The sequence below is a fragment of the Mercurialis annua genome, linkage group LG5 (genome assembly GCF_937616625.2).
Source record: "Mercurialis annua linkage group LG5, ddMerAnnu1.2, whole genome shotgun sequence".
Classification (NCBI taxonomy): Eukaryota; Viridiplantae; Streptophyta; class Magnoliopsida; order Malpighiales; family Euphorbiaceae; genus Mercurialis; species Mercurialis annua.
In genome coordinates, this window is record NC_065574.1 from 50,223,168 (window position 1) to 50,250,098 (window position 26,931).

Consider the following 26,931-nt stretch of genomic DNA (forward strand, 5'->3'; position numbering starts at 1 on the left):
TTTTCGAAGTAAAATAATAAATATTAAAAAAAAGGTAAAAAAATAATTTTCAAAAACGGAGTATCTTTATAAATATTTTATAGAAAAGAGTATTTTATGCAAATTTTTCAATTAATTATCATTAGTGTTGCCAAAAGCTATCTTAGAATGTGTCCTTATTAAATTACGTAGTTAATTATTTGAACTACGATATAAACAAAATATATAAAAAGTAAAATGTGAACTGAATTATATCAGTCTATTCCAAGATGTGATGCATATGCTTTTCAAAAGAACAAAGTATTCTCACGTAAATAACTATATACCAAACCCAAGAAACAAGCAAAATTAATTTAATCAAGGAAATTAATTCTCTTCCTTTTAACTTTCTATATAAAAACACTACTTCTCTTGATTACAACAATAATTGAGCTCATCATCTTCATCAAATACCTTATTATATAAGTCCAATTAATACTATTTTTTTCTTCTACGCCGACTTCGACTTCCACAAATTCGATCGACAATGGATGAGAGCCTCCCGTACAAGCGATCGGCCTCTCGTCTGACCATAGCCGCCCATTTATTCGGCGTCTTGGCTTTGATTCTTATGCTTATTTGGTTGGTGCATTTTCGTGGAGGCATTGAGTATGGTTCTTACAACGTTGATCGTGTTTTCAATGTAAATATATATTTACAACTATTTTTCTGATTCAATTTTTTATTATTATAAACTCTATTGATAACATTTACTAAAACAAATTATGCTCATTTTATTTTGTCGGCAGGTTCATCCATTTATGATGTACTGTGGATTCATATTTCTTGCTGGTGAAGGTATATTTTTTGTTTTAGTTGATGAAAAGTGAATTTTTTTTAGGTTAGACTTCTTGTTTTCTTACGTATATAGTTTGTAAAATGTGGTAGAAATTCAGCAGTTCAATTTTTGAAAGGCCTATGTCTTTTAAAAAAAATACAATTTAATTGGTATTTAGGTTTGATAATAACAAAAATATTTATATTGTGACGGTCTGACGGATATTTGTGATAGTTTAGAATCTATTACGAAATTATAAGGGGAAGCCATGTTACAAAATTGTATGACATTAGATTTTTTGTGACAGAATATATTGTGAAGAATTTATAACGAAATTTTAAGAATTTGTGGCAAAATTAAATGGAAAGTCATGTCAAAACTGATGATAAAATACTATCAGAAAGTGACGTCACAAAATTTTAAGATGGCAGTTTTTATCTCGAATTTTCCCGTTACATATTGACATTTTCTTAGTGAAAATGAATAACAGAATGGAACAATTTAATTACTATAAGAATACAAAAATGTTCAACTTAATTACATTTGAATTTGAAGGGTTAATTTTTTTTAGTACATCAAGCGTGTATCTAATTTCGCATTAAAATAGTACTAAAAATTTAATTTTTATTCTGGACGATGATATATCATAACTTTTTGATCTGATACGGCAATCAAATAAATTATTTATTTAAATTATATAATCACGTCGACTCTGCTATATAAATTAGATAATTTTATCTGAATAAAAATGTTGTGTGCAGCAATGATGATGTACAAGACAATACCATCAAACAACAATTTACAGAGACACAAAGTGCAGAAAATAGTTCACATGATTTTGCATTTATTGGCTTTAGTTTTTGGAATAGTTGGGATTTCAGCTGTTTTCAAGTTTCATGACATGATTAATGCTGAGGATGTTTATAGCTTGCATTCTTGGATTGGAATTCTCACCATTTCCTTATTTTGCTTGCAGGTAAATGCTTTAATTAATTGTTTTCAACAATTTTATTCATCTATTTTGTTATAATTTTTCTATTATAAAACTATTTATTTATCACAAAATAGTTTTGTATATTCATAACCATGAACAATTTGATTAAAAAGTTATAAAATAAAATTTCGACAGTTTTGTTCATTAATTTTTTGAAACCTAACGATCATATTAAACTAGTAAATAAAGAATCAAATTGATAAAGAAATTAGATGTATTTTAGTTTCTTAACTTATTTTTATAATAAATTAATTCATAATTGTAGAAAGATATAAAATTTTAAAAATTATCTATCTAATTTTATGAAAAATCATATGTTATTTCTTCGGTTGTAATTTACCTAAAAATAGAAATTGAACCAAACTGTTAAAATATTTTATTTATATTTTATTTATCAATATTTCATCATAATTACATATATAAATTCATTATGTTAAGTTTTTTTATTACATGATAAAGTTTCGAACTCAAAATTATCGGATATAAATAGTTAAACACGTATCCATCCCTATAAGTGGGCTAAATTTACAGTCACATTTGTTCATAGGTCGAATTAAGAGACAGGATTGGCGTTCGTGATCATTTAATATTGGACTAATTACTTAAAAACCACTCATATTAAAACTTTTTTTATTTATACCCTCACGTAGGGAAATAACCGTTTATACTCTTTTTTGGGTTTTTTTAGATTTTATCTCTACCCCAAACAAGGATAAAATTGACAATTTAATTAATTTAGAAATGTAAATATTAGAAACAACTAAATATAAAAATTATATTATATTTTTTCTATTTAAAAAAATACAAACAAATCCTTAAATTTTAAAAATATTTTTAATACACCTAATAATTAATTAATTTTTGCTTTTTTTAAAATAAATTAAAAAAAATTCCGACCTACCCACTCTTCCACATCGAAGGAGCGGGCTCCTTCTCAGATCGGAGAAGGAGCAGCTCGCTCCTTCTCCATATCTGTAGAAGGAGCGAGTTGCTCCTTCTCCTATTAGAGATGAAGCAACAGCTCTTTCTCCAGATCTGGAGAAGGAGCAGCTGCTCCTTCTCCGAGCAAGGTCTCCGGAAAAATATTATTTACGGTTTTTTATTTTAAAAAATAATTGAAAATTAATACAAATTTAATTTAAAAATTATTATTATTTGTTAAGTTTTTTTAAGAAGAAGGTGTTTTTGTATAATTAGTAATATTAGTGTTTAATTAGAATATGAGTTAAAAATGAAGGATTATTTTGAATTTTTTTTAAATGAAAAAAAATTATTTTAATACTTCGGGATAGATGTGAAATCTAAAGACCAAAAAAGGGTGCAATTAGTTATTTTCCTACGTGAGGGTATAAATAAAAACAAAATTCAACGTGGGTGGTTTTTAAGTAATTAGGCCTTTAATATTTATATTTATATTATTACAATTTTTTGACAGTGGCTATTCGGAATATTTTCATTTATGGTTCCACAACCTTCAATAACAAGGCAAAGAATGCTCCCATGGCATATATGTGGAGGTAGAATACTGTTATTCATGGCAGTATGTGCTGCTCTAACTGGTTTGATGGAGAAATCTACATTTTTGCAGCAAAGACATAATTCTGAAAATCGTTTGATGAATTTTACTGGATTATTTATCCTTCTTTTCGCTATTTTCGTCGATCTCACCGTCGTTCTTGCCCGTTATGTCTGATTTTATTTATCAGTTTCATGATGATTTTATGTATATTATTTTTGGTTCAATTTTTTGTGAATTGATTCGTACTTTATCTATTGGATTTATGTTGTAATGGATAATAATAATAAAAAGACTATTGTTTACTTGTATTTGCATAATTTTAAGGCTTAATCCATCAAAAGGCCGTTGTAGTTTTTTATATGATCCTTCTTTGTATGATCCTTCTTTAAAGTTTATTATTCAATAAGTCCTTTATTTTTATTTAATGTGTTCCTTATGGACGAAAGTTGTGAGCATATTGTTATTAATCCTCTGTTAAGTGATTAATAATTTTCATGTAGAAAATGATAAAAAAATCTTTATACTTTCATTTTTTTTTGTTTGGTCCCTCCTTCAAGTTTTTTTTTATTCAATAGGTGCTTATACTTTAATTTTTTGATTTATTTGATCTCTCTCCAAATTTGATGATGTACTCATTCTGCCAACATGTCGAGCTAGTTGGACATTTAAATTTGATCTCACAAGTGTTTTTACGATGAAAATGTAATACACGCTCAATTTCCGTAAAAAATCAAAAAGTTCAAAATAAATTAAGTACCGTAAACTACATCAAGATAAAAGTTTGAAAAGGATTAGATAGATAAAACATTAAAAGTACTGAAACTCTAAGATGACTTTGGCCTAATTTTAATTGACAGCCTCTCATTTAAAACTTTCTGATAAATTTTCAAGTGAAATCGGTTACTCGATAGTCCATACAACATAAAGGATTCCACCCGGCCGTTGTGTCGTCAAATTTTAATAGTATCGGAGTTAAAGTGACGCTATGGACACTACTAATACAAGGAGAATATAGTTACGAATTAAAGTTTAGGGACTATCTTGCAAAGATGGAATTCAAGAGATTAAAATTACTTCTTATACCAAAAACGTAACAATTGAAGTGAATCTTGTAAGTACGGTTCAATGTACTAATTGTTGACAAAGAAAGTACAAATCAAAGTGCCTGCCGGTCGGTCGGCCGGCCGGCGCGGAACATTCATCAGAAAATTGTTTTATTACATGTTTTCTTGTTTGCAGAGCATTGGTCAAAAAATCAATTTTACAAATGTGTAATAAAAACAAATCTATAACTTTGTTGTTTCCAACTGAATTAGTAAAATTTATCAAATCAAGATTCATATAAAAAGCCGCAACTATTAGTTTAATTCTCATTAATTATTTCTCTTTCACATACTCATTATTCCGTAAAAATTCGCGATGCCAACCAAAAGCCGAAGCTACCAAATTTCGGCTACGCCGGTCACCATGCTTGCTCATTTGGTAGCCATAGCAATTGCAACTCTTGTTCTTGTTTGGTTTCTTCACTTTGAAGAAGGATTTTCTTATACATCTCTCGACAAAGTCAAGATTTTAAATGTAATTAATCAAGAATATATATATTATATTTAATTATTTGTATTGACATGTTATGTTCTTTTTAACTAATTATTGGTTCTTGCTTCTTCAATTCAGTTGCATGGATTTCTAATGGTTGTTGGGTTTATTCTTGTAGCCGGAGAAGGTAATTAAATTTTAATATATTTTAGTAGTTTTAAATAAAGGCATTGCATTAGATTCAAATTGAATTGAATTTTCAACTTTTTTTTATCAAAATTTAAAAGTTTCATTCATATGATTATGTTCCCTTGGTTATATATTTTAACAGTTACCACTGATTTTTTTTCTTCAAAACCCAACTAATTTTATAGGAATTTTTAAATAAAATGGAATCACTTGGTTCAGTTCGAATTGATTTTCACCAAAATTGAACTGAATCTTTTTACTTCAAAGCCTAATCGAACTAGATTATTTTGATAATTTCAAATCGAACTAAATTGAATTTGTTGCTTCAATTATATTATCGGTTTAGTTCGGATTTTGCACATGCTTAGTTTAAGTAGTAAAAGGTAAACATAAATGAAAATTGTTTGCATGCAGCTATAATGGTATACAAGACAATTCCAGCAAAAAAGAAGGTGCAAAAGGCAATTCACTTCACATTGCATCTGATAGCACTTGGAGCTGGAATTTTGGGGATCTATTCAGCTTTTAAGTTTAAGCATGAAATTGGAATTAAAAATATGGTCACAATACATTCATGGCTAGGCATAATTACCATCTGCCTTTTTGGTTTACAGGTAATTATCAATTTTTAAGGCAAAATTAATCTTAAATTCTCTATACTATACGTGTTTTATTCATATAGTCCTTATAAATTAATTAGAATTCACCAGGTCCCTGTACTTTTATTTTCCAATTTCCAAGTGCTTATCTTAGCAAAAATGAAAATAATTACAATCGATGTGGTTATTTATGTCCATAATTTGCACATTAGTAGTAAAAAAATCTATATATAATCAACGATCAATGCGAAGTACAATCTCTGAATTGGATTGTATAAATTATGGAATTAACTAACAATGTGTAGTTGAATTTTTCCTATTTGGTTTCATTTCTTTTAAGATAAATACTTGCAAATTTTTAAAAAATATAGGGACTTGAGGAATCTCAATTGATTTATAAGGACTAGATAGGTAAAAAAACAAACAATACAAGGACCTTAAGATGAATTATAATTTTTTTAATTTACTAAAATAAAACATACAAATTGAAATTTGACCAAATTACCCTTTGTATGAATTTGATTACAGTTGTTATTAGGGTTTGTCTCCTATGTATTCCCCGGGGCACAAATGTCATCAAGAGCATCATACATGCCATGGCATGTATTTGGTGGGATGTTCATATTTTTTCTAGCAATTTGCACTGCAGAAACCGGTTTGATTCAAAGGTTTGACACCCTAAACCAAGAAGGCCTAATTATTAATTTCATTGGACTTTTACTGGTTCTTTTTGCTGTTGGTGTGGGCTTAAGTGGTGTCCTTCCAAGAGGCTATTGACCATTTTCATTGCTACATTCTTGTCAATTTTATGATTTTTAGAGGGATAAAAAGGGAATTAAATTCTTGTTATTATTTATTGTTGAATGTTGAGTAGCTTATTGATGAAGTTTCAAGTGTTGTAAAAACTAAAATAATTGAATATTATAATTATTCTTCATTATCCTAGTTAAAGATGTTATTAAGTGATAATTTTTATGGCACTTAATGGTGTATCCCCACAAAGACATGATGTTGAAGTTTAATTTTTTAGTGAACACTAAAATTTGTGACAAGAGTGGTGAGATATGTAGTTTTCATGTATAATCGAATTAACCCGATTAAAATAAATCGAAGTTTTTTATTTGGTTTGGTAATGATTTTAAATTTTCAAAATTTTGGTTAATATAGTTCGGTTTGATTTTTGGTATGAAATTTTCAGATTATCCAAACCGGTCGAATTAACAGACTAACCGATTGAACCAACCAATTTTTTTTCAGTTTGGTTTGTATGATACTTTTATTACGGTTCGGTTAAGACAAAATAGAGAAAATTGATTTCGGTTAATTCGGTTTAATTCGTTGACTGAACCGATCAAACCTAAATAAGAGACGAACAAATTCAACCATTCTTGCTAGCATATCTAGCTAAATGAATTTCATTAGCAGTTCGGTGTGATAAGCCGAAATCATATGGTATATTTTAGGATATCTATTAGTTTTGGGACAAGAATCAGAACACATTACTTAAAAAAGTCCGATCTTATTCGAGCTAATCCGAACCGAATGCGCATCTCTAATCACGAATCACCTTTATTCTCCCACCAAAATTATGCTGAAGAAAAAAGTATCTTCAGGGTGATCTATCACTTCTTGAATTTATGAGCACAAAGAACATTGTACAAGAGAATACAATATTCGTTGCAACTAATATGATATCAGACAATTTGTGGTGGTCCAAGAATATGAGCAAATACACGAAGAATCCACTAAAACTGATCATGAATCCAAGTGCTCAACCTTACAACAACAAAAAACTATGCCTCTTTGCATTTGCAGATACAAGCTTTTTTGAACTCAAATCACAAATATGTAAGCAAATTACACACTCCAAGCACCTCTGTCAACAAAAATAAATAAATAAAAGAAAAAAATAGTATATGATTAAGTCAAGTTACACTCTTTGCTGCTTTGTGGCCTCCATTCTCTCCAACAAACCAGCAATTTCAGCTTGCATTCTCAGCTTCATGTTGTAATAATCACCATGCGAATGTTCCAAACCCTTCAATTCTTCTAGTTTTTTCCTTCGTCTTTCTTCGGTCTCTTGTAAACACAGTTTCGATAGCTTTTCTGAATATTCTTCTTCCAACTTCTCGGATTTGCCCCGAATCATCCGTCGGTACCCTTCTGCCTCTCTTCTTGCTTCGTCCGCCTTGCTCTGGAACATTCTCGCTTCTGCTTCCTTAATCCTCACAATGCTTTCCAGGCTGTCGAGTCCTCCACTGTCCTTTTTCGAGAGCTTCCCCATTTGAAACTCATCCTCCATTTTCAAGTCGCCTAGGAGTGCAGCTTTAAGGTCATTTCGTTGGAGATCGTTGGAAATTGAATCACGCCTCCCGCCAGCAGAGCTGATATTGTACATGGCATACTTAGGAGGGAGAGATGTAGCCGGTGATAGGGTGGCCATGCCTTTTCTCAGACTGGTTTCAGTCGGCATCATTTCTTTTGCAGATAGACCAGGAGCAGGAAAATCCGAGAGACTGTCTGCATCTGAAAATTCCAAAGGAACAAGAGGCAAAATAAGAACTAGATTGCCATGCATAATACTCTCGAAAATTAATGGTTCTTCCGACAAGAGCCAAATGGAAAATGTGCTTAAAGAAGATAACTTGGCCAAAATTGTCAAAAAGTTCGCATCTTTAAGTTCGGGAAAGAAATTCCAGCACAAAGTTTTTAAGATGTAGCACTAGGAGATAAATAATCTGATTTTAGAAAAATGAGAAGACTGACAAACATCACCTCTATTCGAATTTAAGATTTTTCCTTCAATTAACACACACAATATTAACCAAACTGCATGTTTGAACTCTATTTGGAACTTTCTAGGCAAAAGCGGAGTCTAATGTGAACACAACCACGTAATGCTTGAGCTCAAACAAGATTGGTTCATCATGAGCTCAGTTTCACAACCAAGCTTGGCTACTTCAGCAGACAATACGTCGTACAGCCATGACTTACACTTGGAGACATTCTTAGCATCAAAAATGGGACGGAATAAATAAAAAATGTACTCAAGTCAAAAGTCATCACCGCCTCAATTTTCAAATCAAATGTTCTTACTGGTCAACCATTAGAGATGGTTTAAGGCACTAAAGCTGCTTATTGATTCACACATGACAGAGTTGAAAAGAACCGAATGTCCTTCAAATGATTAGCTACCAAATAAAATCACACTCCAAATAAAAAAAAATTGTTAAAGACGCCTTAAATGAACATTGTAGATGCTTTGATTTACTGTACTTCCATTGCATGTCTGTCTCTATCTATAGATTTTGTATATTTTCAAGCTTATTCACGGTTCATTCGAGAAATAATACTGCAAATACTCCGACTCAAAAACACCTATCCACTGTCATATAAGAGTTCAAGAAACCCCTGATTTCATTAATCAAAGGTTGCCTGTACAAGAAGTAATACAAATTCTACAGATCAATTTACTTATATTAGAATATGACCTACAGGCCAACTCCAACAACCATAACAGAACAATAGCATATAAACAAGCAGAATTTCAAAGCTAGGGAACTTACAGTTGAAGAACTGAATAATGATGTTACAGGCATCGGAAGACGAAATAGTTTTACTTTCAAGCTTAGAAAGCAACTCCTCAGCCTTAAGTTGCAACTCTTTGCCTTTGACATCCTCACTTCCCTTGAAAATCTTCTTCACACAATCAAGTTCCTTAATCAAGGTTTCTAGACCCCAATCCTTTGCACAGCATATAAACACATCCTTAACGAATCCAAACATTTCGGAAGCATGGTTACACCCAATACAGTGAAATTGCATCTCGGAAGTTCCTTTTGGCCCTTTCAAGCTGGGACCAGGTCTAATAAGATTTTTCTGAATACCGCAAGCAGCATGACACCAATGCGAACAAACATCACAACCCACCCAGCTGCAAGTATTGTTAGCGCAGTCAAAATTCATACAAACTGGACACATACACGAGCTGCAAAATCCCTTATTCGCAGAGCAAAATTTACAGTCACAGTCATCAACGGGCAATAGGCTCTTGCAATTCATATTCCTGCACCTAACATACAAGAAAATCTCCACCAATTCAATTGTAGGGAACTTAAACTTCCCGGATATATAACTTGCCAGCCCCATTTTCACTGCAACCAAAATTTCTAACTGATCCTTTTGGCATTTCAGGAGAGTCTCCTTAGTAAGATCAGATCTTCTTCCGAGCCGGTTCTGAAGGCCTACTAATTCATCTCTCTTTTCAGGTATAACAATAAGATTCTTCAAATACTCCTTGGTTGATTCTAATGTTTCCTCAGCCAATTCCTGAATTATCTGAGCAATAATAGGAACAGACTCCGAGACAATCTCACGGAGAATTCTCTCGGGTCTAGAGAGTTTTCTCGCCTTCCCTCCAGCATCTACACCTTCCAAACCTCTCAAATTATCCGAATCCCTCCTCCTAGAATCCCCACCTGAATAAGCATCAACACGCGGCCTAGCAGGCAATTCAGACGGAAAAAATGAAAGATTTTCCGAACTAGCAGTCCTATGAAGACTATTATTAGTACAGGAATCCTTATTAGCTACTCTATGATTCGAAATCATCGAAAGCCCTCCATTACCACCACCATGATTATTATTATTGTTCAAAGCAACAAGACCATCCCCAATAGGCCTAAACCTACTATGAACAGATCCATTAGTCCCTTCACCCCCACACCAAATTTGATCATCTCTACCAACAGAGTACTCATAATTCTCAGTCGAATTACGAGTCATAGAGCAACTCGGATTATGCGAAAACGGGTGAGAGTAAGAGTAAGAAAGTGAAGCAGCAGTGAAATCATTAGAACAAGTAGTCTGTGTGTGGTTATTGTTGTGTGAAGGTGCTGCACCTAAAGATTGAACACTCCTACTAGGTTTTGGCTTAATAACATGATGATCAACACCATTTGGTAATGCATTTGAAGCAGTTAAAGATAAAGAAACATCAGGCAAAGCTAAAGAAAGATTCAAAATACTCTCAATTTTTGGCTTCTTCTCTCTAGAACAATAATCACCATCTTCTTCATCTTCATGCTCATGAATTCCCCTCTTTGAAGAGGAATTATTAGACTTGGTTTCACTCAAATTCATGAAATCTCTCTCAACCCACTTACCAGCATCACCATTTTCAACTGAATTCTCTGGAAAGATTACCTCTTTACCCTTGAATTTAGGATTTTCACAAAGGTAACTAAGAGTGAGTTCTTGAGGTTTGGAAACAAACCCATCAAAACCCATATTTGAATCCCTAAAAAAATGAATACCCTTTTGAGATAAACCTAAATTCTCATCTGGGCTCTCTTCATTTCTTGAGCTCTCTCCCTCTCCACCATGATCTTTCTCTCCAAACATGGCTACTAGAAGAGAGACAAAATGGGCAAAAATGGAAACTTTTTTGCAAGAATCTCAAGGTTTTTGTGTATGATTTTGATTTTCAATTGAAGTTTTTGTAATTGGGGTTAACTAAAAAATGATTCTTGATTCTTTAGCTCAACTAAAATGAAACAATAAATAATAAAGCTTTGATCTTTATCATGTACCTTTAATTTTCTTGATTCTCGATTTGAAAATGGAAAGTTTTACTTTAAAAAAATTGACATTTTCTATTTTTTTCACTGTTCTTCACTATGCATTATTACATCAAATCTAATTAATTTTAAGAAGCCGCGTTGAGAGGGTCTCGAGTAAGTCTTTGGAGTGTAGTGTAGTCTTTACAAGTTTATATGCCGAATTAACGGTCGCATTTTCCTTAAAAGTGTTGGTTAGTTAGATATTTTGGTTTTTAATAGAAAGATTATAAATCATTGAGAATGATCATATGATTATAATGAATATATTCCTAGTTCCAAATATATATCATCATCCTTTTCTAATTTATGACGAATTAATGGAATTAATAAGCTATAACTCAGATTATATTTGCGTTGGATACCATTCTATAAAAAAAATCGAATTCTTCCATAAACACTTTGCTCTCCAATTGATAAAAAAATGAAAAGTTGACGGAATGAACATGTAAAAATTATCGAAAATAAGTATTTTTCAACAATTTTCAATTTTGAATTTGTGATCATGTATTTGTGATCTTTTTTTTGCGAATATTGACTGTATCTGCTTTATTTTTAAATTTATATTATATTGAAGTTCAATAAATTGATTTGTAAATAAATACAGTTTTACAATAAAATTAAACCAAATTTTAGTAATGGGTCAACAACTTTTTTATTTTTTAAGAACACATAAAATTTGGAAATGGTTACAAGTTGAAAAGGAAAGAGGTATGTAATGTTGAAGGCAAAAGTCAATTGGTTCACATGTTGTGCTTGGATTCGTAGTAGTTCTTATCCATTCCTATATTAAAATCTTGTGGGGTATTTAAATTAGTTTTGTTTTTATATTTATTGGTAAACCAATTCCACATTTAGTAGGTATAAAATGGTCAAGTTAATTTTTTTCGTTTGAGAGATGCCTTTTTAAAATTCCATAATCATATTGGGTTCGTTGAGGTTTGCTACCTTCTTTAACACCAAAATATTATCTTTGTTATATAACTAAAGTAGGTCGGTCCAAAATGAGTTGACATGCAACCAACGAAAATTAAGAATTAATTTTTGAAAATTACTCGAATACGTACACATATATCATAATTTATATCTATATTTTTTATTTTAGAATCAAATAATATTATTCTTTCATTTCATTTTCGTTAAATTTTAGAAGAATTTATTCTTTTGATATTATCAATTGTCAAATGACTTAATAAATATAAATAATTTGAGTTTACTTTTTAAATTTAATTTTAATATAAATTTTGATAAAATTTAGTAGGTATAAAATTTATGTTTTTGTGAGATATAATGATTTAATGAATTCAACTTAGTTTTTTTATCTACTAATATTTTTAATTTTTGAAACACATTTTTATTTTTTTAGAAAAATTTAGTTTTTAAAAATTTAAAAGGTAAGATAAGTTAAGAAAAAATAAATTTCAAAAATTAAAAAAGTAAAATAATAATAATTAAATTTATTGAATTAGATCTCATAAAAATATAAATTTTATTTAAATTTATATTAAAACTGAAATTGAACTGCAGACCTAAACTAAAATTAAGGCCTCATTTGGTTGTGCGTAAGTTTACTAAGAAAGTTTAACTTTATGGGAAATAGCATTTTTTTTTCACTTGATTCAATTTTACTAATCTACTTTCCGGGAATTAAGAGATTGACTTCCCTTTGATTAGGAAAATAACTTCCCTATCAAAATCTAGGTAAGTTCATTTTCCCTAGTTAAATTAATTAAAATATTATTATATTCCTACATTTAATTAGCCAATTTAGTTATTGAGGGTAATATTGTATTTAAATTTTAATTAATTAAAAATAAAATGTAACTTTCCGGGAAGTTATTAAGTGAATCAAGCAATGAAAATATTAATGTCATCCACATTAACTTCCTCGGTAATTAACTTTCCGGAAAATATACTTCTCGGAAATTGTATATATTTGAACCAAGTGAGGCCTAAATTTATTAATGAAGTCTTTTAAATTAGTTGGGTACTAAAATATTAACAAAAATTGGCATTGTTTGATTCTAAAACAAAAAAATGCAAATATCATTATGCTATGTGTCAGCAATATTAAAATTTTATTTTGACAAATGGACTAAGTAGTACGGGTGTTGGTTCGATTAAAACCGAATAGAAATTTCCAAAACCAAATTAACCGATCAACCAAATATAAAATTATAATCAAAATTTAACCGACTAAAGAAAGAATTTAAAATTTTAAAATCAAACTAAATCGGTCGATAATTTATCGGTTGAATAATTTGCTCATCCGAACTGAAAAATCTGCCATTAAATTTACTTTTCTATTTATTGGATAAAAATTAAAATAAAACGCAAATAAAGAAAAACATTTCATTTGGTTTTATAATGAAAGTAATGGTTGAATCTTTTTAAAAAAAAAGTATACTCATTCCGTCATCTTCAAGAGGAGACAGTGTATTTTTCACTAAAATTAATAAAATATAATATTATTTTATTTTATCTTGTCTATTTCCATTAGTTGTTTTGAATATTTAGTTATCTTCAATATAAATTAATACAAAAATATGACAAGAACTTTTAAGATAGGACATATGTAATTCGGCTCCATACAAAGTACTTCAAATACTGTAATTCACCAATATTCTATTTTTCTTTTTAAAATTCGGCTCAATACAAAACACTTGAATCAGTTCTAATATCATTCACAACAATCCAAATTTATTTGGTTTCAATTAACTTTTAAATATAACTTAAGGATTTAAATAATTAACTCAAATGTAATACCCCGTATAATTATTAGTGTTTATTTTCGTATGTGTCCGATTTTAATTGATTAGGACCTCAAAAATAGTGAATAAATTCACGTGATGAATTTATAAGTGTGAAAATGTGATTTGGTATGTGTTTGCCTTAAATGTGATTTTTGGCAATTTTACGTGTTAAAAGTGAATTTTGCGATTTTTCACTAAAAACCGTCAAAATAATTATTTTAATTATTTTTAAAGGCCCAAAAATATTTTAACTCAGCCCATATGTTATGATTTAATGTTTTTGAGTATTTGAGAAAGTTAAATTTATTTTGCCCCTAGAGTTCGAATTATTTACAAGAATGCCATAATGGCAAACTTGTAAATAAATGAACAACCAAATTAATATCTAGATATTTTTCCTACACAAACTTCAACCAAATTAATATCTAGATATTTTTCCTACACAAACTTGATGTCCAAGTCTTTAATCTTCTTCTCCATTTGAGTGTGGGTGCCGAACCATTTAAGATCAAAACACAAAAATTTATTCTTCCATTTTCTCTCAAAAATTTCTTCACGAAAATTGTCGGGAATATTGTGTAGATCGTTAAGGTGTATTTGCATGTTCGTTTGAGGTATAATTTCAAGCTCAAATCTTTGTTTTTATTTGCTGATGTTGATGAGTTTTAGAAACATGTTTAGGATGGTTAAATATTGATGTTTGATGGATAATTAGTTGGTTTTAATTGCTAGTTTAATGGGTTTCGGTTTTAAAATAAATTTTACGTAAAATTAAATTAATTACTCTAAATTTCTGGGCTGATCTATATGTTGAGATTTATATATGCTTTAAAGTGAAGTTTTTATGGATTCAAAATGTTAAACATTTCGGGTGTTAATTTAATTATTTGGGTTTCGATTTTTAATAGTTTTAAAGCTTAAAAATCGCTTAAAAATGGTAAATAAAGAGATTTTTAATTTCTGGAAATAATTTTATTTATGGATGAGTTATATTTGTGGTTGATGTTACTTAAATGTTTAATGGTGAATTTTTAACGGTTTAATAATCGGGTTTAATTTTGATAATTGTTTATTCGGTAAAAATGGATAAAAAGGGTATTTTTGTCATTTTTATTTTCTGGGCAGAAATTATTTATGAAAAATTTATGAAATGTGTTTGATAATTATTTGTGGAGTTTAAATGATTTTTGTGAAGTGTTTTGACAGATTAATAATCGGTTTTGATTATTAGTGATTATTTCGGTTTTAATGGTTAAAATAATGGAAAATATTATTTTAAAATTATGGGCTGCTGTTTTTACAAGATGGAAATTAAAAATGTATTTGAAATTATTTTTGGTGAACTTCGGTGTTAAAATGGCTTAAAATGGATTTTTAACCGTTTTTAGCGTTTTTGAGTTTTCCGGCCAAAACCATCGGAATACGGTGACCGAAGTATGAGTAGAGGGGATAGAGCATGTTGGCTCAGTCCTAAGCTCAGTTGGCAGCAGTTAGTGCCGAAATGTTTTTGGCAGAAAATAAGGGGGGGCCGAGCCCGGGTCAAAAATATTTTACGGAAAAATATTTTTGGTTATTTTTGAATTGTGGAATATTTGATGAGATTTTCTAAAAGTGTATTTTTAGAAAATTATGTGAATTGAATATGTGTTAGAATTATATGGAATTATAATTCTATGTTTATTTATTGAAATAAATAAACTATATGGTGTATCGTATAGAAATACGATGATGCGGAAAGAGATAGTCGGAATCAAATTTGGTTATGTGTCGGTCTAGAGTTCATTCTAGAATTTAGAGTTAATACATTTATTAATGTTTAATCTCTAAATTAGATCCAGCGAGTTTTGTCGCGGAAACCGGCGAGCAAAGGTTTTGAATATTCGACGGGTGATATTTTTTTATATTTGGAATAAACGAGTACTGTGAGTGTGTTTACAACTTATACTGCTAAATATTAGTATTAAAAATATTGCGAACTGCTTTACATGATTTGCAAATGCTTTATTTTATTTTGAATTTAAATCGCATGAACTATTATACATAGTTTTGAAACCGATTTAAATTCATTGAAACATGCTTACTATTGGGCGGCAATAGTGCTGTGTGATCACCGGTATTGCATTTAGAATGTGTTTGCATGTGAAAATGGTATGTGGAAATCTAGACGACGGTCTGGAAGTCAGGCGACGGCCTAGACATATGGAAACAGATCTTCAGAGGCAACGGAATATAGACGACCAAAGGCAGTTAGAGAAACTGTCGATATCTGAGAGGTTGAACCTTTTATTAAAAAAAGTGAAATTGGCGACAGTATTTATGTACTGCCGAAATCCGTTGTATTGTAAGAAGAGTCTGGGACTTTCAAATACGTAAAATAAGAGTAATCGGATTTGACTGGCTAATACAAAAAGAGAAAATAAATACGGCCAAAGGAAAATAAAAGGTTAACCCGAATGTAATGGAAAAAAATGGAATATTTATGTTTCCTGTGTTGAAAGCATATAGGAACATGAATCATGGTTTAGGGTTTCATATGAATCGGTAATCTGAAATGCATTGCTTTCATATTAATGTTTATTAGTACATGTTGTACGCATTCACTCAGTTTTTATAACTGACCCCGTTGAATTTAATATTTTTACAGGCGAGTAGTTTGAGGTGAGAATTTCCAATTTCTTGTTCCGGAAATCCCTGGCTTGAATAAAGTGAGAATGACTTTCCTTTATGTGTCTAGAGTTGCAGTAGCTAGAGTTATGAACGGTGATACCTTAGTAGTCGTTGGACTTATTTGTGCTTTATATTTTATAAAGCTTAAACTCTGATAATAATGTAATATGTGAATGCTGTGCGAAAGTCCAAGCGACTGCACTTGAATAAAATGCGACGAACGCATCTGCATAATGAAATGCAATTAAGTCCATAGAGAAATGACCTGTATAGTGAAATGCAGTAATTACTATAGTAAGATGGTATGCATATTGAGATGCATGATAAACCATAGAGAAATGGTTTTGAAACTAAAATGCAATAATTAAAGAGAAAATTATGTGCATGTTTTAAATGGTAATTTTCATAAGAACGTTTTAAATTGCGATTTTAAAATGTTCGAAAATGATCTGAATTCCGCGAAAAAAATTCAAGTGATTTTTATTATATTTTTAAGGCTTGATACGGGTTTCGGAGCAACCACTCCCATTTCCTAGCGCCGGTCTCGACGCCGAAAATCGGGTCGTGACATCAAATTAATTTAACAATTAAATTCTAAACATTATAAATCTCTTTCTGACCTTCATCTATCACTAGAAGAAAAAAAATGAGAGTGCAATGTTAAATAGGAGGATTGAAAAAAAAAAGGTGCTTAATCATATATGGTGTGATTTTCTTGGAAAAATATGTGGAAAGTCAAGAAATGAGGTTTTAATATTACACTAATCTTCTTACGGAAAGCAACTACAATATTTTTTTCAAATTTAACGTCCAACAATCGAATGTCACGCGTCATCTATAAATTTAAGTATTGTTGTTACTGCAAACATAACTGACGAATTATGATTATGATAACTATCTAAATTGTTGTGAGTGTTCGCCATGTCATTTTTACGATAAATTAATGAGTATTTGCGGTGTAAATCTTTTTAATATTTTTTTTCACATGGCTAACGCACTATTGCAACAAATAATATGGCGCAACGAACATGTTGTATAATATTTTAAATTGTTCTCATTAAACACAAAAGCAAAATGTTTTTAAAAATACTCTTATATCGTGATTTTATAAAATTGTTTTATTTTCGGCAAAATCTGTACCTTTCACATTCAATTGACACAATTTTATAAATTGAATTTTTTTATTTGAAAAATTCAAAAAAATAACTTATTTAACTTTTTTGAATAAAAAAGGGTAAATTTCATATTTGTGACTACATTATAAGTGAAAGATACACATTTGAATAAAATTGACGATTTTATATTGTCATAAAATATTTGAAAAGAGAGAAAAGGTGTGTATTTTCTTAAAACAATTTATCTTAAAAAAATTACCTAAATTGTCATTAGTTAAGGGTTGTCATTTCTTCTTGTAATACTAAAAAAGTAGTATTATCCAGTGATAATTTCTAACAATAAAGCAGTAAAAAGTAGTTTATATATATTAAACCTAGCTTTGATAATTTAGAAGAACTTTAATGATATCACCTTTTTATAGCTGAAACGTATAGTTCAAATTTGATAATTAAGATTTGGATCTATGTGTCTCATTTTAATGAAAAAGGAACATCTATGTTGTATTAACCATAGGTTATGTTCACATAAATTCTCAACATTTCACGTTTTCTACGATTTAAACACCTTTTTATAAAAATAATGCCCTTTCAAATGATTAAAACAACATCTAATAAGATATTTGGACTACAAATATTAAAAAAAGTGAAAAATTAGGCTTCTTTTATCACAAAAATAAAAAATTGAAATGTGAAGTGCCACATTTTAAAAAATATGCTTAAATCCCAAAACACCAATAGTTAAAATCTTATATAAAGATAACTCTCATCTATATGATTAAATAATAGCTTAATACATACTTTAACCTCCTGAACTTGGCCCTTTTACCCATCTAGCCTCTAAAGTTAATGTGTGTTTGTAAATTCTTCTTCTTAACCTTTAAAGCGAAAGTTGAATCTCAAACGCACTGATGCGACAAACGACCTTTAACTGGGTTGCTAGCTCGTTTGCTACATCACCAAATATATAACGCTTAATACATCATTTGATCCATAAATTTGTACTTATTTAACCCTTAAACATTTTATTTAACCTATCGCACCTCTGAACTTATGAAACTGTCTTTCTTGACCCCTGAATTTGAGAGTTTTAAATTTATTTTATTTTTAATTTTATTTTTAATATATACTTAGTTTAATTAAAAATCAATAATAATAAAATAAAAAATAATTTGTTTTTTCATACTTTATATACTATTTATTTAAATGATATCGTTTATTTTGTATATAATATCAGTTCTAATAAAATTTTAATGAAAAATACTTATACTTTTTTAATAATTATTTTTATTTAATTTAATTTAATATTTATTTGATTTATTCTACAACTACAACGAACGAGATAAGATTTGAATGATCAGGTTAGAGGCAGCTCATATAGCAAATTATATTGTATTGGTAAATATAGTTTTCATATAATAAAAAAATAAATTTAAAATGAACAGATAATAAACATAAATAAAATATGATAATCATAAAATAAATATTTGATAAACTACAAATACATATTATATAAGAAAATAATGATTAAAATTAACAAAAAAAGAAAATAAACTAAAATAAATGTTAGATTAAATAAAAATATTTATTATATAAGTTATAACTATTTTTCATTAGAATTTTATTAGAACTGATAACATATACAAAATAAACCAAAATAAACGATAGATATTAAATTAAACAGTATATAAAGTATGAAAAAAGAATAATTATTTTATATACATTTAATATATTAATAATTATTAATTAAATTAAATATAAATTTTGAAACATTCAAGTTTAGGGGTTAACAAGAATAATTTAACAAGTTTAGAGGTCTGATGGGTTTAACAAAAAGTTTAGAGGTCAAGTAGATAAATTAGTACAAGTTCAGGGGTGAAACGACATATTAAGCATTTTATTTTGTCCATCTAACCTTTATTTTTCTGCCCTGACGCGCCTATTTTTGTTTGAAACCACGCGTCAAAGGCAGGTGGACGAGTAGGGATTAAAAGTTTATAAATGATCAAATTCAGGGATTTAAAATGATTATTTTAACAAGTTTAGAAGTTCGATAGGTTAAACGTTAAATTTAGAGGTTAGATGGATAAAAAAATAAGTCCAGGGGTTAAATTATGTATTAACCATAAAATAATTAGTTGGATATTCATTCAACATGCCAAATAAGCGTAATTACAGTGTGTATCTAGTTTAAATAAAACCAAATCAAATTGATTTTTTTAAGCGAATTTAATTGAAATTTTAAGGAATAATTTTTCCAAAACCAAATCAAAACAGTCAGTGTTGTGGTTCAATTTGGTTATTTCAATTCAATTTATATTTAAAATTGAACTAAATTTTTTATATCCAAAATCCAATCGAGCCAAAAAAAAATCTTTTATAATATCAAATCAAAGTATAATTTATCGGTTTGGTTTGATATTTGAATATCCAAATGCATAATACGATTTCTTAGTTTTTTCCTTGAAAGAAAATGAGCAGGTTTTATTGGCATTTTTAATTTTCTTGTAATTTTATAAGCAGATGACAATGATGATACATCAAAATATGACTTTTTCATTCCATTGATGACCAAAGAACACGTTAGATTCCTCATTCTTGGCATTAATTCAATGTCTGTTTCGTCAATTTAGTAATTAAGTCTTGACATAGATATAGCTATATAAATATAAAATATTTTTTAGGAACAAAATAAAATAAATATAAGGAAGCTTTCAAGTTCAATGTTTTTCATTATTTTTTTTTTAAATAAAAAGTTCTATTAATCAAAAGCTGATTGATCAGCCAGTATATAGAATTTGATAATCGGAGGGACATGCCCCAACCAATTAGATAAACTAAAATAGTCATATGCTAACACATGAGATTTTCTATCGTAATTAAAACAATATATATGCATCTCAATTAAGCTAAAGTAGTCATGTGCTATCAAACTGATAATATTACAAAGTAAAAAGTTGTTGTTGAAGGCATCCATTACAACCTTTGAAATAAAGGGAATTAGATTAGCTTCGCTTGCCATGATAATACTAACTTTAATCGCACGACTGCTACAGCTAGCAGCTATAACTTCATCGTTAAAAACACATTTTTTGTGACATATCTCTTCTCTTGAACATTAAAGACATCATCCATACCAACAAAAAATATACCGATATTTGGTGAAATCCGTCGTAAGATGGTGGCTCTAATTGTTTTAGAGATCCAAATCGCTTGCATCACAAAAAACAATTTCATCTACAACGATGAAAAAAACTATTCTTAATTTTGATTAGAACATATCTAATAAAATTAAGATATTAAGGTAGAAAATAATTTCTAGATATAGACAAAAATTGGTTAAGAAAGAAACTTTATTCAAAATTAAAGACAAAAACTATGAAAAAGGCTAAAAAAAACTGAATTTAAGAGATTGGGGAGGTGATTTTTGGCCAAAAATGGCCAAAAAACACCTCCCAAATGAACAAAAAGAAAACCTTACTAGGGTTTGAAAGGTTCTCAAAAGAGAGAGAGAGAGAGACGGCTAGGGTTTTTATGTTTTTCATTATTTTAAAATTTATAAATCCTGTTAATCTTGTCAAATAAAATATGATAATGCCGATTTCTACAAATTACTATCTAATTATTAAAGATATTATATTTTAGTGTAAGAGAGTCAAGTTCATTCTTTATCCTTTTGTACTATTATAAAAAAATTGATGATGCCAAGTGAGAATTATTGAACATATGTAAATGAATTTTTAATGAGTATTTCAATTCTGTCTTAAAAATAGTAAAATTATTGATTAAAAACTCTAGTGATTATTAATTAAATATAGTTTAATCAGTAGTATGAAAGTTTTTATAAAAAAATTGTAAAGTCTTAAGTTTGAGTAATTAAACATTTACAAACAAGTTGGATTAAGAAAGGCGATGACCAATGAGAGAAATGTTTAAAATGTAAGTCAATGAAATAATGCAACAAGATAAAATAATAAAAATTAGTACTTGTCAATGTCATGGTCTGGAAGACGGCTAGAGGAGTGGACTTGGTCCAAACATTGCACCAAAATTATGTACATATATGTAGTAGACGATCATTATTATTGTATGTATTATATCCAACCCTTACACTTTTAATTTTAATTTTGTATATGTTAGGTCCCTTTATTATAAAATGTGTTAATAGTATCAAGACAGACCGAAAAAAACAGGTTGAAGAACTTACTTTCAATACAAGCAAAAGTGTAAAAATCCAATTCGAGAAAAAAAATAACTTATAAAAGAAAATAAATGATTTATTTCATTCGCACTAATGGCGCATGTAGTATATGCGCTTTATTCTCGTGATAAGAAGACTTCAAATCTATAAAATTAAAAGTATAAAGACTTAATTTTAATAAATAAAAGTGGATGGACCTTTTCAAAAAGTGTGACAATATAGTGATCAAAGTATACATTTTATCAAAAGAAAAGGACAATAGCTGATACTTAATTTTCACACTAGCTCAAGAGCGGGATCACACTATTAAGTGACGAAGAGCGGTTATCCATCCTATTTATAGATGTTTCTACATATAAATCTCTTCTTTTTTTCCCGTTGTCCATCCGATTTCCAGGGCTTCGTCCTGACTAATCCGGATCTGACCCGCGTCGCACACCTAACATGGTGGGTGAGTCTGCCAGTAGAGATTTTCTATATTCACAAGATTCGAATCCGAAACCTTACTTAAGTGATATCAAGCCGCTTATCACTTGCAACAACTCCGTTGGTTACATACAAATCTCTTAGTTAGTAATTACTATTAGTAATTTAAAAAAAAATTCTTAAATAGACCGAGTCTAACACGTCGTCCATAAATTAAATCAACTACATTATAACACCTCATTAAAATGATGGCAAAAATGTAGTACTATCATTAAAATCTGAGCGCATTTATTAATATATTTATTACAATTTTTTCATCATTTTAATAAAATATTATAATATAATTGGTTATTCTACCGATAATATGCGGTAAACTCGTTCTACTTAAAAATTCTTATAATAGTTTAGTACCACCGTATGGTATGGTAAAATAATATTAAGTAATGTAATTTTCATCATATATTTGGAATAAATTCTTGATAGATAAATAAACATTACATCACTTTAATTGATAAAATAACAATGTTGGATTAAATAGACATCATTTTTCCTAATTAAAGTAGAGTTGCTATTACATCAGCTTTAGTGCTGTTTTAAACTTTCTTTTTTTGTTTTTAAATAGAGAAAGCTAAATTTGGAAGGATAAATCTTTCACAGATGATGCTTTAGTATAAAGTTGCCAACTTTATTATACATCTTTATTCTGAAAAACTTTAGTACTAAAAGTACAAATAAAATACTCCTAAACTGGATTGTAATGAAAAAAACTCACAATCAGTACAAGAGAAGATTACAAGTGTTTGATAGAACAGATCCATGTAAAAAAATATAAAAAAAAGTGAACATCTTCAGGTTAAAAGTCAATAATTAGCCACCATTTTGTCGGGATAATCGTCAGCACTCGCTAAGACGAAACTGACATAGCTTCTTTGTTCGTCAGTCTGCTTCTCTTTGGACAATTTAGCGTACATCTCTTTTCTGAATTCCTTACGAGCTTCTCGTTCCGATAGTTTCAAATCTTTGAAACCCTGTTCGAAGTTTGCTTCATCTTCGGGTGAAAAGAAGACTACCTCTTTCTTCCCAAGATCTTCATAGAGCTTTTCGATCTTAGCCTTCCAGAAGAGGCCAATGTCTGTATCCATTTTCTGATATGGAGTTTTCAGAAGATACTCGTCAATCCCTCCTGCCTTGTCTATGCAACGGAGGGCGTAAGTAGTTATTTTGACTCGAATGTGGCGATCTAGGATGTAACTAAAGAGCCTCTTCTCCTGGACGTTTGGCTTCCAAGTCCTCTTAGACCTATCATCATCATTCACCAATGCACAAAATTAACTTTACCATCATTTAATATGCAATTCAACTCAGTTCAACTAAGCTTTAATCCAAAGTTAATTGGGTTGGCAATTACAGATTCGTTTCTTTCAATCCGAACAATTTTGTGCAACATCTTCAGAAGGGTCTAAAACCTTCATTATCTCATAAATTACCATTTCTTCAAATATAAAGCAGATATAGCAAGAGAAAAATAGATGAAGCAATGGCATTTAATACTCGGACAAGCACGTATAATAGGCATCTAATTCGGTCCATTAGAATGAAAGTAAAATTCCACAAACCACTGAATAGACATTTTAACTTCTAGTTCATTTGCCATGCCACGGATGATCTTCAACCAAACAAAGACAGCATAAACAAGAGAAAAGCCAATTCCGTTCAAGATTACATCGCTTAAACAGAAAATTAAGTACATTTAATAGAAAACTTGATTTGACTGCATATTAGGAACAGAAACCTTAAAGCTGCCATTTTTAATGAACATTCAGAGAATTGGCAACTCACAGAAATGATAGTCATGGAATTAATCAAGAGGGTCAACTATTTAAGTTAGACTTCACTTGAAATTCTATACTACGACAAGGACAGAACAGAACAACTTCCAACAGTTCCATCAACTCATTCCGAGCATAACAACTTTATCAGATACTTCCAAGCACATTGCCTGTCACAATAACTCAGCTATAAACTTCATTAAGAATTGATATCTTTTTCTTGTGGAGGAGCAGAATCATTCAAACTCCACTAATGTAATATCGAGATTACATTCCAACTAGTCATCAACAACCGTTTTTATTTATTAAACAATAACTAGCAGTCATTCCTAGACATGTAATTTGAAAACATAAAAGCATAAATAGTTCAAATGTTTACTAAGCATATATATTCAATGCCCAACTATATCTATCGAACCTGTTAAAGACTTTCTTGCTATCGCTCTCAGATAATACTCACCGGGATAATCACACTTCAAGCAAAAGAAAAGTAACACATGAAATAATATGCATCAAAAAACGACTTAACTATATGAACTTCTATGCAAAACACAATTAACACAAGAATTAACTTGTTATCAATTAATTCCATGAACTCGTCAATTTTTATCAATTAAAGAAAATGTGTCACATTTTGATAACACCTATAGAACCAAATATTTGAATTAGCTAATCAAAATTTCAGCTAAATGATAAGGATTAACAAGTTAATAAGCACAACTCGAACCACCCATACGCTAAACCCTCAAAAGGTTTTCACAAACCATAATTTCAAACAAACAAACATTTAAGAGAAAAGGAACGAACTTGTTACCGCCATCTTCACTGATTTGATTGCCAAACTGAATGTGTTTGCCGGCAAACATACCGCGCTTGGCTCTGCCCATGACAAGCTTGTTATCAGGTATGCATTTCTTGAGAGATTCCTTAACTTTAGGAGTTAAGTTGCTCTCCCCCACCTTCTTCAGTACCTTCTTCATCATCTCCTTCCCTCTAAACGCCATCTTCAGAGCTTAAACCCTAAATTAACGGCCCAGACATAATTTAGCTAAAAGAATTCATCTTTTTATTTTATTTTAACATTTGGTTGCAGATTATAAAAAACCATGATTATGATAAGTTTTCTCGAGAACCAAACGGAAAATCCATAATGAAGTGAAAATTGTAGCAAAATCAGAAAAGAGAATGTGAATCGAGAGGGTAGTACCTTGTTTTGAAGGATCGATTTGAATTTTCAGTACAACCGCATGAAGATGATGAACAGAGTAAAACCCTAGGCTTTGACAATAATGGGCTTTCAATCGTATCATTAGTGATCCAAGCCCTATCTCTCTCTCATTTTCTTTTGGGTTTTTTACACAAATCCCCTAAAAATGCTATGGTGTTTCACTTTTCCCTCAGCATTTTTGACAAAAATCTCTCAGAAAAAATAAAAAATTTACAGAAATCCCCCATAACCCAAAATAAAAAAAAATGAGACAATATTGTCCTTGATATTTGTCTATATTTCATTGGTCTATGTTTGAATCAATCAAATGATGACACGTGGCAAATGTGGATTTGGTTAGACAAACTAACCAACCGCCACCGACCAATTTTCGGTCCGACCGGTCGGACCACCGCGGCCAACGCCGGTCAACGGCCGGACCACCGCGGCCAACGCCGGTCAACGGCCGGACCACCGCGGTTAAAGCCGGTCAACGGCCGGCCCACCGCGGTCAACGGCAATCAACTATAATAGTGAGATTTTAAAAGAATTAAAAAAAATACAAATTTGCTAGTAGTAGGAATAGAACCCATGATCTCTCACTCTTTGTCCATGTGTCTAACCATCAAGGCAAGACATGTTTGTTGTCTTTATTTACTCTTTTATATATATACATATACTCTTTAATAATGTATAAGAAAGCATTTAAACTAAATATAAACATATTAAAATGGTTGATTATAAATAATATATTATTATAAAATACTAATAAAATATTACGCTTGTTAAAATTTAAATTAATTTATTCTAATTAAATTAATACTAGTGTAAATTAAATATTAACTTAAAGTAAATTAAGTTAAAATAAATTTATAAATTAATGTATTTGAAACACAATTAACTTAATGTCAACTCGATATAAACTCAAAATAAATTATATAAGTTAATTTAGTTGATATTAAGTTAGTTTTTAAAATTATAATAAATTACTAAAAAAATTGCTTCAAATTGACATGTAACCTTCATCAAGTTTACATTGAGCTGACATTAGGTTCACATCGAGTTGACATTAGGTTCACATCGAGTTGACATTAGGTTCACATTGAGTTGATATTAAGTTACATTTTAAAATTAAAATAATTTACTTTTTCTGATTGACATTAAATTTATATTGAATTGACATTAGGTTTGCATTGCATTGACATGATATTTACACTGAGTTGACATTAGGATTACATTGAATTGACATTACGTTTACATTGAGTTGACATTGAGTCGTCATTAAGTTGATATTAAATCGACGTTGAGTTGATATTAAGTTAATTTTTAAAATTATAATAATTTACTAAAATATTTACTTTGAATTGACATGTAGTTTACATTAATTTTACATTGAGTTGATATTAGATTTACTTCACTTGACATTGAGTCTACATTGAGTTGATATTAAGTTTAATTTATATTAAGTTTACATTTAGTTGATAT

General features: G+C 29.6%; 4 protein-coding genes and 1 long non-coding RNA gene across 5 annotated transcripts; 3 read left to right on the top strand and 2 right to left on the bottom strand.

Moving 5' to 3' along the window:
• The first annotated feature begins 392 nt into the window (after nt 1-392).
• Nucleotides 393-3,617, top strand: LOC126682324 (probable transmembrane ascorbate ferrireductase 3). Its single transcript, XM_050377969.2, has 4 exons — nt 393-661; nt 768-816; nt 1,558-1,772; nt 3,226-3,617. The coding sequence occupies exons 1-4, from the start codon at nt 506-508 to the stop codon at nt 3,481-3,483; spliced, it is 678 nt and encodes a 225-aa protein (XP_050233926.1). The 5' UTR covers nt 393-505; the 3' UTR covers nt 3,484-3,617.
• A 1,111-nt stretch (nt 3,618-4,728) lies between these two features.
• Nucleotides 4,729-6,585, top strand: LOC126683305 (probable ascorbate-specific transmembrane electron transporter 1). Its single transcript, XM_050379157.1, has 4 exons — nt 4,729-4,887; nt 4,984-5,032; nt 5,449-5,648; nt 6,162-6,585. Exons 1-4 carry the CDS (start codon nt 4,729-4,731, stop codon nt 6,408-6,410), a joined length of 657 nt encoding a protein of 218 aa, XP_050235114.1. The 3' UTR covers nt 6,411-6,585.
• Nucleotides 6,586-7,355: 770 nt separating this feature from the next.
• On the bottom strand, nt 7,356-11,319 carry LOC126681181 (protein OBERON 3). Its single transcript, XM_050376622.2, has 2 exons — nt 9,200-11,319; nt 7,356-8,159 (listed from the first exon to the last, which is right to left on the bottom strand). Exons 1-2 carry the CDS (start codon nt 11,034-11,036, stop codon nt 7,564-7,566), a joined length of 2,433 nt encoding a protein of 810 aa, XP_050232579.1. The 5' UTR covers nt 11,037-11,319; the 3' UTR covers nt 7,356-7,563.
• Nucleotides 11,320-14,483: 3,164 nt separating this feature from the next.
• Nucleotides 14,484-17,010, top strand: LOC126682555 (uncharacterized). The gene is made up of 3 exons (XR_007641466.2): nt 14,484-14,618; nt 15,837-15,926; nt 16,649-17,010. It is a non-coding gene; the product is annotated as an uncharacterized LOC126682555 (long non-coding RNA).
• Nucleotides 17,011-23,136: 6,126 nt separating this feature from the next.
• On the bottom strand, nt 23,137-25,553 carry LOC126683479 (54S ribosomal protein L24, mitochondrial-like). The gene is made up of 3 exons (XM_050379389.2): nt 25,447-25,553; nt 25,047-25,259; nt 23,137-23,709 (listed from the first exon to the last, which is right to left on the bottom strand). The coding sequence occupies exons 2-3, from the start codon at nt 25,241-25,243 to the stop codon at nt 23,271-23,273; spliced, it is 636 nt and encodes a 211-aa protein (XP_050235346.1). The 5' UTR covers nt 25,244-25,259; nt 25,447-25,553; the 3' UTR covers nt 23,137-23,270.
• Nucleotides 25,554-26,931: the final 1,378 nt, after the last annotated feature.

Coding starts and splice junctions, on each gene's coding strand:
- LOC126682324 (XM_050377969.2), top strand. CDS start 506: ATGGATGAGAGCCTCCCGTACAAGCGATCGGCCTCTCGTCTGACCATA. Junction 662..767: donor ACGTTGATCGTGTTTTCAAT/GTAAATATATAT, acceptor TTTTGTCGGCAG/GTTCATCCATTTATGATGTA. Junction 817..1,557: donor CATATTTCTTGCTGGTGAAG/GTATATTTTTTG, acceptor TGTTGTGTGCAG/CAATGATGATGTACAAGACA.
- LOC126683305 (XM_050379157.1), top strand. CDS start 4,729: ATGCCAACCAAAAGCCGAAGCTACCAAATTTCGGCTACGCCGGTCACC. Junction 5,033..5,448: donor TATTCTTGTAGCCGGAGAAG/GTAATTAAATTT, acceptor GTTTGCATGCAG/CTATAATGGTATACAAGACA. Junction 5,649..6,161: donor TCTGCCTTTTTGGTTTACAG/GTAATTATCAAT, acceptor ATTTGATTACAG/TTGTTATTAGGGTTTGTCTC.
- LOC126681181 (XM_050376622.2), bottom strand. CDS start 11,036: ATGTTTGGAGAGAAAGATCATGGTGGAGAGGGAGAGAGCTCAAGAAAT. Junction 8,160..9,199: donor CATTATTCAGTTCTTCAACT/GTAAGTTCCCTA, acceptor TGGAATTTTCAG/ATGCAGACAGTCTCTCGGAT.
- LOC126683479 (XM_050379389.2), bottom strand. CDS start 25,243: ATGGCGTTTAGAGGGAAGGAGATGATGAAGAAGGTACTGAAGAAGGTG. Junction 23,710..25,046: donor AGTGAAGATGGCGGTAACAA/GTTCGTTCCTTT, acceptor TGATGATGATAG/GTCTAAGAGGACTTGGAAGC.